The 9653-nt window shown below is 54.0% G+C and overlaps 1 protein-coding gene across 1 annotated transcript in view; it reads right to left on the bottom strand.

Moving 5' to 3' along the window:
- Nucleotides 1-6464, bottom strand: part of TRAM2 (translocation associated membrane protein 2) — a 12735-nt gene extending 6271 nt beyond the window's left edge. The window contains 7 exon segments of the mRNA XM_026845999.1: nt 124-194; nt 332-416; nt 983-1041; nt 2740-2856; nt 3788-3897; nt 6316-6410; nt 6412-6464. Of these exon segments, the coding sequence (XP_026701800.1) occupies nt 124-194; nt 332-416; nt 983-1041; nt 2740-2856; nt 3788-3897; nt 6316-6410; nt 6412-6464 (590 nt within the window).
- Between the last annotated feature and the right edge of the window lie 3189 nt (nt 6465-9653).

Below are 9653 nucleotides of genomic sequence, written 5' to 3'. Positions count from 1 at the left end.
CCCTTTAAGGCCCCCCCCCCCCCCCCCCAACCCTGCTGAGGCTTCCCGGGTGACTCGCCCTGCAAAAGGACCTGCTCGGCCCCATCCACGGTGTGGGATGGGATGCCAAAACAGCCGACTCACTTGAGGAGGTACGCGCCGGCAATGTGCACCAGGTAGAGCGCGATGCACCGCAGCTGGCGGGGGATCTCCTCCTGCCAGGGGCAGAAAGCAGTGTTAAACCCTTGCCCCTCTTCACCCGCCCTCTCCCAGAGCTCGTTTGCCCCAAAGCCCATGGACAAACCACCTCAAGCATCCCCAGGATGGGCAGGAGCACCCGCCTGGCTCTCACCTTGCGAACTTTTTGGAAGTAGAGCTCTGGCAGGGCGTGCAGCCAGTATGCCAGCTGGCACAGGTAGAAAAACTTCACCTGGAACCTGAAACGCAGGGATGAGCCATGTGAGCCAGCCCGGGGCATGGCAGGACCCCAAGGACCCAGGGAAGGCATCTGGCCACGTAGCATTGGGCAATCCCTCCACCGCTTTGAGGCCAGAGGATTTAGGATGCATCATTTCTGGGCTGAAATTATATGTTGAGCTGAGCTAGCTGTGCCTGGAGGTTATCCAGATGCTTGTGCTGTGGGCTCCATGCTGCCAGCAAACATCACTCATATAAAAACCCAAGAAGGGAGGATTATCCCCCACTTCTAGTATGAAAAATGAACAGCAAAGAAACTCGCCCAAGGTGATGCAGGCATGAAGCACCCAGGATGAAAAAAGCGAGCCCACAAGACCTTCCCCTCAGAGGAAACCCTCTGTGAACACCTTCCCCGGGGCCAAAAATGAGACATCTCCTGTTCCCCAGGATCTCACTGCAGCACCCTTGCAGCAGGGTGCATGCAAAGGGCACTGTGTTGTCAGCACCCCCCTCCCAGCCGCAGGAAAAACCGTATAGAGGAAGGAAGTGGTCAGCCCGAGAACAAAATGCCCTTGCAAGTGCTTACGGAAGATAAACATGCGGGTAGTTTTCCCACAAACTCCGGGGGTTTGATATGTATCCTTCCTGAAAAAGAGAAAAGATGCAAGCCTTCAGCAAAAGAAAGAGGCAGCACATGGTTACGATGGGGCAGGCTGATGCCACAGCAAAACTAGGAACTGGGGATGACACCCAAGTCCTTTCAGCCTGCAGTAAAAACCGTGTCCCCTGCGCGAGCCAAGGCTGAGCTCTCCAAAGCTCAGCCACATTCATGGGTCTCTAGCGCCCTGTTCAAGTTTCATGAGGCCCCCGTGTTTGGGGGTTCGAAGGCTGCTTGTTTGGTTGCACAGAGGGTCCCAATTTCAGGTTTTGGGGTTTGGTAATGCAAGAGGGATGCTCTGGAGGCGGGGGGGTAAGATGCCTGTAGCCTGGCTCCAAGCAACTGTGCGCATGGTCTGGGAGGGCGGCTTCCCCACCGGCATTTCCAACTTGAGTATCAGTTAAGCAGAAAGAAGTACTTCTGAAGTGAAAGGAGAACAGAAAAGGCCTACAAAAATAATTTAATATGCATTGCATAGTTTAGTTTTCCACCTGCCTGCATTCACCTGCAGCCTCTTGCCTTGCGCTTGCAGGGCAGATTACAGGATGGGGCTCCCTTCTCGCTCCACACTTGAACAGCTCCTGCCCCAGGGGTGCTGCATGGGGCTTTGCAAAGAGATGCTGGCATGGGAAATTCATCCTGCCCAGCACCTACCCCATCGTCCATGCCCTGTCTGCCTTAAGCCCTTTATTCAGTTGGGGGAGGCCAGAGGAAGTGCAAGTGCTGCAAAAAGTGACCTGCTCTGCACAGACAGGGCAGCTGGGGAGCACGGCACAACAACGTGGGTCTGCACAGGAGGCTACAGCCCGGTAGCTGGTGAGGGATGGCTCTGGCACTGGGTGAGGGCAGCCCAAAACCAGCAGCATAGACTGTCTTGCCAAAGCTTCCCTCCCCACATCCCTGCAGGGCAGGAGAAATGCCAGCAGATCCCCAGAAATGCTGGCTTGGAAGTGGGTAGTGGTCCTCTAAGGGGGGCTGGCAGGACCCCCCAAGCAGTGGGGAGGGGACCTGCCCCTGAACATCCATCCCCAGTGCCAGCAGGGACCACAGCTCGACCCCAATGGTCACCAGTAGCAAAGCACTGTCATCACTTCATGCTGCCAGATCTCTCCAACAACACCCATTCTTCCCTCCCCCTTCCTCCCCAAAATGGAACATTTTCACTCCAAATTTTTCTCCCAGAAGTTTTGGGTTGAAACATCTCCGGTGTAACCCAAGGTGCAGTGTAGGTTTCCTGCTCTTAGCAATTCCCTCACCATCAGCTCACCGAGAGGGGAATCACAAGGACAAGGGGCACAACCACCTGCCCATTCACCTCATACCCCTGTAAAGGGCATCCAAAACCCCCAAAGCACTGAACTCAAAGAAGGAGGACAATAAGGCTGAGAAAGAAGGCAGGTCCCAGTGCAACAGATGGAGATGACAGAGTCAGGCAGGATTGCCAGGGTTCAGCCCAAAAATATTTCACAGCCCATTTTCTTGTGCCTTGCATGGCGAAGGAGGAAGATCCCCCCAGACAGCCCTCACTCAGTGTCTGGAAAGACCCGCCTCACTTGAAAACTTGCTGAAATGTGCCCATCTTGGCACAGGGACTGGCTGGGGACTCCGCTACATCAGGGTTTTGTGCTCCAGAAACCACAAATCCCACAAAGGGAACCCAAAGCCCGGCCAGCCTCGTGCCTTACCGTCACCACGACGTACAAGCACCAAATCACAGAGGTGAGGTGGAAGGCAACCAGCTGTCCCGATTCATTGAACTTGCTGTGTTTGACCTTGGAGAGATGGAGACGCCTGTTGATTTTCTGTGAAGGAGCAGAGGGAGAGAAAAGAAACAAGAAAACATGAGCCACCAGGTCAACAACCTTCCCTTCTCCTCCTCCTCCCCAACCCAAGCAGCCCGCAGAGATGGATCACAGAATCATTCAGGTTGGAAAGATCCTTGGGATCATCGAGTCCAACCATCAACCTCGGCTCTACAAAGTTCTCCCCTACCCCACATCCCCCAACTCATCCAAACGGCCCTTAAACCCCCCCAGGGACGGGGACTCCCCCCTCCCAGGGCAGCCTGTTCCACTCTGACCACTCTTACTCTGAAAACTTTTTTCCTCCTGCCCAGCCTGACCCTCCCCTGGGGCAGTTTCCAGCCGTTCCCTCTTGTCCTGTCCCTGATCCCCTGGGAGCAGAGCCCAGCCCCAGCCTCTCTGCAATGTCCTGTCAGGAGCTGCAGAGAGGGATAAGGGCTCCCCTCAGCCTCCTCCTCCTCACACTCAACACTCCCAGCTCCTTCCCTGGCTCCTCACAGCATTGATTCTCCAGCCCTTCCCCAGCCTCGTTGCCCTCCTCTGCCCTCGCTCCAGCCCCTCCAGATCTCTCTGGGATTGAGGTGCCCAAACCTGGACACAACCCTCCAGGTGTGGCCTCACCAGTGCCGAGCACAGGGGACTGTCACCTCCCTGCTCCTGCTGCTCACACTAGTTCCAATCCAAGCCAGGAGGCCGTTGGCTTTCTTGGCCACCCGGGCACACTGCTGGCTCCTGTTCAGCTGCTTGTCAGTGAGAACCACCAGACCCTTCCAGACAGCTCCAGCCACCCCTCCCTGAGCCTGTAGCCATGCCGGGGGTTGTTGTGGCCCAAGTGCACCCACTCGCAGACCAGCATTTAGCTGCAACAGGATCATGTATTCCCATGGTACTTGAGATATTTTGGTGTCTCGAGATGCTGAAGGGCACTCACGTCCAGGGCGTACTCCTGCACCACTGCATGCAGGATGATGGCGATGAAGATGTAGAAGAGGATGGTGACCAGATCCTTCAGCCCATAGTGATACTGGACCAGCTCCCCATCTACAAAGAGGCCAAACGGTGGGTCAAATCTCCATGGTCCAAAATGATTTCCAGGTAAGGGCTTAAGGCTTAGTGGCGGAGACTATTCCCAACATGCAGCTTGGATGGGGCCACCACAGAGGTGGGGGCAGAGAGAGGTCATGACTGTGCCAGTGGCTGTTGGGCTGGAAAAAAGGGCTCTAGCCTGAGTCAGTTTATCAGCAGAGGGTGGATGGATTCCTCTCTAATAGTTACACACCTCAAGAGAGGTGACACTCAGGACACTTCAAGCTTCTCCTGCCAGAGGTGAGGGGCTGGAGACATAAATTCATCATCCCGGAGGGATGAAGACACAGAGGCAGCACTGAAGCAGGTGATGGGCAGGCAGAGCTGGCTCTCGCCCTCCAGGACACCCCGCTGGCAGCATTAGGACTCGGGATGGTATTTCCACCCCCTCAGTTATCATCCAACACCCAGACTCTCCCACTCACTCCTGAAAGCTGCTGGAGCAGGATTCAGCTACCTAAATGCAGATGCCTCATGCTATTAAGAGATCTGAGACAGCAGCACGGGGTTGGTGGATGAGAAACAGGACCCACGGGAGGCCCTGCTCTTCTGGAGCAGCAGCAGACACAACAGCATCCAAAATACCCCAGACAACTGCATTTAGGTGACTATTTTCAGCCCTGCAGCTTATGGGGAAGAAGCAGAGTTGGGAAAGCTGCTGTCCTCGTGGCAGGCTGCAGAAAGCATCGCAGTGGGAAGCTCAGCCCAGCCCCTGCTGCTGCTGTCCCTTACCCTGTCCATTCTCTCCTAATATCAATGCTGGGAAGTGATTTGTCTGTCACCAGCTCTGTTTACCCTCAGACAAAGCTTCAGTCCAGATTTCTAAGATTTGAGGTACACGAATAAGGTTTTGAGTAGGATTTTTGAAAACACCTGATGGAAGGACCAGGTGTTTTCACATCCTTAGGAGCCCCTGGCTGGGTGCTGTGTAAACCCAGAGGTAAAAACATTGCCTGTATCACAGAGGTCATAACCCCAGTATAAAAGAATTGCAAGCCTAACGAAAATAACATTATGCATGTGTGCAACTGCTCTGCCTCCTCTCTCTAGGGCATTTCAGAAGCTGCTTTAGCAGGAGCTGCGTGTATGCTGATCACAGGAGACGAGAGTAAGATCTGCCAACTGTCAGGCAACAGCATCCTTGTTGTGAGGGATGTGAAACAGCCTTGGAAAAATACAGGTGAGCAATAACCCTTCCTCTGAGCAAGCTTGCTCAAGGTCTCCCAACCCACGGCCTCAGCTAGCTCACGCCCTACACTGATATCCCAACACCTGCTTCTGGCGAGATGGTTACATGCGCCCCCCCTCCCCGAGATTTCTGGTAGCGGTGAGGAATAAATCACTTAGCACAAAGGCAGTGGAAGTTGTCTGGACTGTGCCGTAGGGGAGCACGGACCACAATTTAATCTGGAAGCTGGGTAATTTCTTCAACCATGATGTTCAAAGACTTTAAGGGCAGACCTTTTATCTTCCGCGTGTCTGCCTCATCCTAGTTTCACTAATCCCAGCAGCCCCGCTCTTCCCTTGGATGATTACTCAAACACTTTTAATTAACTGCAGTTTTCTGCCACCAAGCCAGGCTCTGTGCCCCAGGCGTTTGGCCCGTCCTGAGGCCAGAGCTTTACCCAAACCACCTCCTGCTGCCCCCATGCCAGTACCCAGATTGCTGCCAGCCCCAGAGGGGCTCTCGGTGAGGAACACAGCCACTAGATGCCAAAATACAAACAGGGACTGAGCCTCCAGCTGCCTCCTGGCCGGGAGCTGGGGCACATCCCCTGGTCCATCGGGCTCGGACCTGTGCCAGCTTGGAGCCTCCTTGAATTACATTCTGTGTGTAGCAGGACCATAAACTGCCTGGAGCAGGGATGCTGTGCACCACGTGCATCTCTGCACCCTCATCTTGTGCCATCCCTAATAAATAAAGCAAGATGGCAATTATCTGCGCAGCCCCTGCTGTTTAGCAAAGAGCTAAATCCCTCCTGCTCTTAGGCAGGCACAGCTACTCCAGGCATGCAGTCAGGCAATTTGATCTTGCCTGACAAGGCGTGGAGGAGGATTCTCACCCTGCAGAGCACACAGAGCAGCCTGACCATAGCAGAAACAGGGTAGGGAGGAGGCCCTAAAACCACCTGGAACACATTTCTTCCCAACCCCAGCAGCACCAGGGCTGGCAGACACGATCAGCGCACTCTGAGCCACTCAAACTTTGCTTTTCCCCCACATATCTTATTTTTAAAATCTCCTTTACTACCAGATAAGGGTCTGAACAGTGCATCAGCAGGGGGTGAGCCCAGGCCAGCTGGCAGCAAGGGTTTGGGGCAGACCATGACTCAATCCTCCCTTTGGGGTATGAGCAGCAGAAGCATCTCTTACCTGCTGTAGGCACACTAACATTATACTGAGGTAAGATAAACAGGAAGGCAGTCTTGGCTGTAACCTGTCAAAGACACACAGAAGGGAAAAAAAAGCAAATCAGTTGTTGTATCCATTCCCCTGCCATCATTACTCCCCTTTCTGATCATGCTGGGAAAGGCAAATGATCCAGGGAGATGTGCAGGTACCAGCTTCACTTGCAGAAATGCCTTTCAGCGAAGAGATTGCTAGGGAAGAGGTTTGCCAACGGGGACTTGGGATTTGGGAAGATGAAAAGGATGTATAAAGGAGAGAGACACCTGAAAAAGCAACATAGCTGTAAAAGTCACCAGCCAGCCTGACGAGGGAAGCTCCCCACTTCCCCTCAAGGATGAACATGGACCATCATCCCATGTGACCTGCTGCTCGGTGGACACTAGGAGCCCGAGTCAGAAGGTCATTTGTGTTAATTAAAACTATGCCTCATTCCCATCCACTCTGGGCAGCCACAGCAGGGGCCTGGTCTGAGTAGGGATGGCAGCAACCAGCACCTGAGCAAGCTCAGAGGCTGCAAAGCCCCATGAGCATTTAGCCCCTGCATCTTTGTGGAGACTCCTCTAATAATAGCAGCCATGGGACGCCAGACCCCTTTAGAGTCTGTGCAGGCACTCACAAGGGTTCCACAGGGCAGGGGAAAAAGCTGGCAAAAGACCTGAACCACACACAAGATCCCAGCTGCATGTCCAGCATCACAGGCTGGCCCGTAAAGGGAAAAAACAAGCCTGGGATGAGACATGAGGTTCCCTACAGACCTAATTCAAGGAAAATCCCTGCAGCAGCAAAGCTGGAGGCTTCAAAGTTCCAGGGCAGAGCTAAGCATCCCGTCCCAGGGCATCTGCAGGACACCCCAAAGCAGCATCTCCAAGATCGATGCACCCTCAAGCCAGGGCCACAGCAAAATCCAGTGCACAGATGTCTGACGTCAAACATACCTTCACCTCGTCCAACCCCAAACACGCAGGAGGGTCACCAGAGATTTTCATCCTTCTGATGGCTCCTCAGCCACCCCTCCAACTAACCAGCTTTGAAAGCATTCAGCCTCCTACACAGCCAGCCCCAAAAAATCCCAGGCCTGTCAAACACCGATGGAGACGAGCCGCATTTCACACAGATGTAGTTTTGACTGTTTCAGAGCCACAGGCTATTAAAAACCCGGCTGGAAATATTGCCTCACATCTTGTGGGACATCGCTGCAGGGGGGACGTGGGGGCTTTGCCAAGTGTTCTCATCCCACCCCCAGGAGCATTGAGCAACTGGCCGGTGGCTCCGCTCCTCCGGCAGCTCTGCCCATCCTCTTGCAGCCCTGGCTGGGGGATAGCAAAACTCCACGGTGTGTTTTCATGATCTTTGAGTTTTTCTTTTTTTTTTTTTTTCCCCCCACTTGAAAAAAGAAATCCCACACGTTGTGCTCCGCTTGTGGAGGAGAAAATGCAGGAAGCACTCTGCCAAGGGAGATGGAGACCACGGGCAGAGTTTGGGGGGGTAATGGAAAAAGTGCATCGCCTGGCCTCAAGCTGGCTTAAGGAGACACTTCTGGCTTTTGCCAACCTTGCTGGCTAGGAAAGCAAAATTGCTTCATCCTGGAGCGGTACAGCACAACCAGGACCTGGACTTTACATCCAAACCTCATGACAAGATGGCAAGGGGGATGAAACAAACACACCAACACATCACATCTGTGATGCTGCAGGGATGGGCGGCTGTGTCACGGATGTGCCCACAGCAGCAGGCACTGCAGGTTTTACATCCCCCCCAAGTGCCTGGCTGACATCCAGAGGTGTACACAGCTGGAAACGAGACACCACCTCCAGATGAAGTCTCCTACCTGCTGGAAGGGCAGTAAGCCAGACTTATGGGTCTGGAAAAATGACCCTGGAGCATCTCCAGGGCAGGGAGCAATGCCCACACGGTGCTCAGCCCTGACATGATTTGCAAGGACTCTCCTAATCTTCTTTTCTAGCAGGTCTGGTAGGAAGGTTTCCTCTATAGATACCTGAGGATCAGTCAATGCTTTGTCCCATCTCCATACCTGCCTTTGCTTCCCACGGGCCTCAGGACCACCAGAAGCTTCAGGGGCCACCTCTGCACCTCTTCACCCTTTCACCTTTCATTACCAAGAGGTGGTGGGTTGTTTTCTAAAGCCTGCCTAAAATGTTTTACAGTCTAAGACAAATCCAACCTCCTGGACATAGGCAGACTCCTGACAGACCGATTTCCAGAGAACTGCTCCCTCCTCCAGCTGATGGTCGGGGAGCCCAGGCACACACCTGCAGTCACTCGCCAAGGGCCACAGCAGCAACTCTAGGGGCCAAATTTGAACTTCTGGGTGTTCGACTTCCCCACCCACCTCTGAGGCATCTCAGAGACGTTTTGTGGAAGGAAGGTCTCCTCTTGCACACTGAAGGCCTTCCTTGCCTCTGTGACGGGCTGGGAAGAGTTCACACTGACCATGGAAACGTCTGAACACGTGCAGGATTTCACCCTTCATCCTGGCACAGTCCCCGCGCACACTCCCCCGTGGGCACCAACAGGACCTTAACAACCAAGGCAGCATTTTCAGAGGTGGGTCCTTGGGCCTTCCAAGGGCTCACATGACTGGCTGCATCTCCTTTTGTGAGCACCCGCACCTCAATGTTTTCCTCGCTGCAACTGCATAAGAAACCCAGGCTGAGGTACTTACTGTCCAACTCAGCTCTCCCCTCTGAGACTCACCACCCGCCAGGCCACCAGCGTCACCACCAGCACACCCTTGGCCAGCTCACCTCCATCTCCCCGCTACCACCATGAAGACAACTCAGCTCAGACGGGCAAAGTCACAGTTTCCAGCACCCGAGGCAGATGGAGCACAAAACCCACAGGGCAAACCACCTTGGGCAGGACACTGGAGACATCCCTCCATCCCTGAAGGTGAAGGACACCCTGCACATCCACGGAGGGATCTTTTTGCTATTGTTACAACACATCCCTTACCAGCAGGCATGGAGGGAGGGATAGATGACTTGACCAAGGTCACAGCTGACCTCCATCAAGTGAACACCAGGCTCCAAAATCCCACGCTTGTAGCCGTAACCCCCACAGCATCTCCTCCACCTCATCAATTGGAAGCATCCATGGTGTGCCCATTGCTATACAGCCCTGCACAGCCTAGAGACAGCTTAAGCCTCCTGGAAAATAGGGAACACTTAAACCATGACCTAGAGCAATGCCACCTCCAGCTCCCCTGCAAGGCAGAAACCAGGTTTCCTTGGCTTGCGAAGGAGCAACGAGCACCAGGGATGGCAAACCTTTAGAGCTCCCAT

Source organism: Athene cunicularia (assembly GCF_003259725.1).
Source record: "Athene cunicularia isolate RWA chromosome 3 unlocalized genomic scaffold, athCun1 chr3_part1, whole genome shotgun sequence".
Lineage (NCBI taxonomy): Eukaryota > Metazoa > Chordata > Aves > Strigiformes > Strigidae > Athene > Athene cunicularia.
Note: the sequence above shows the minus strand (reverse complement) of the source record. Positions and strands in the feature narration are given on the sequence as shown.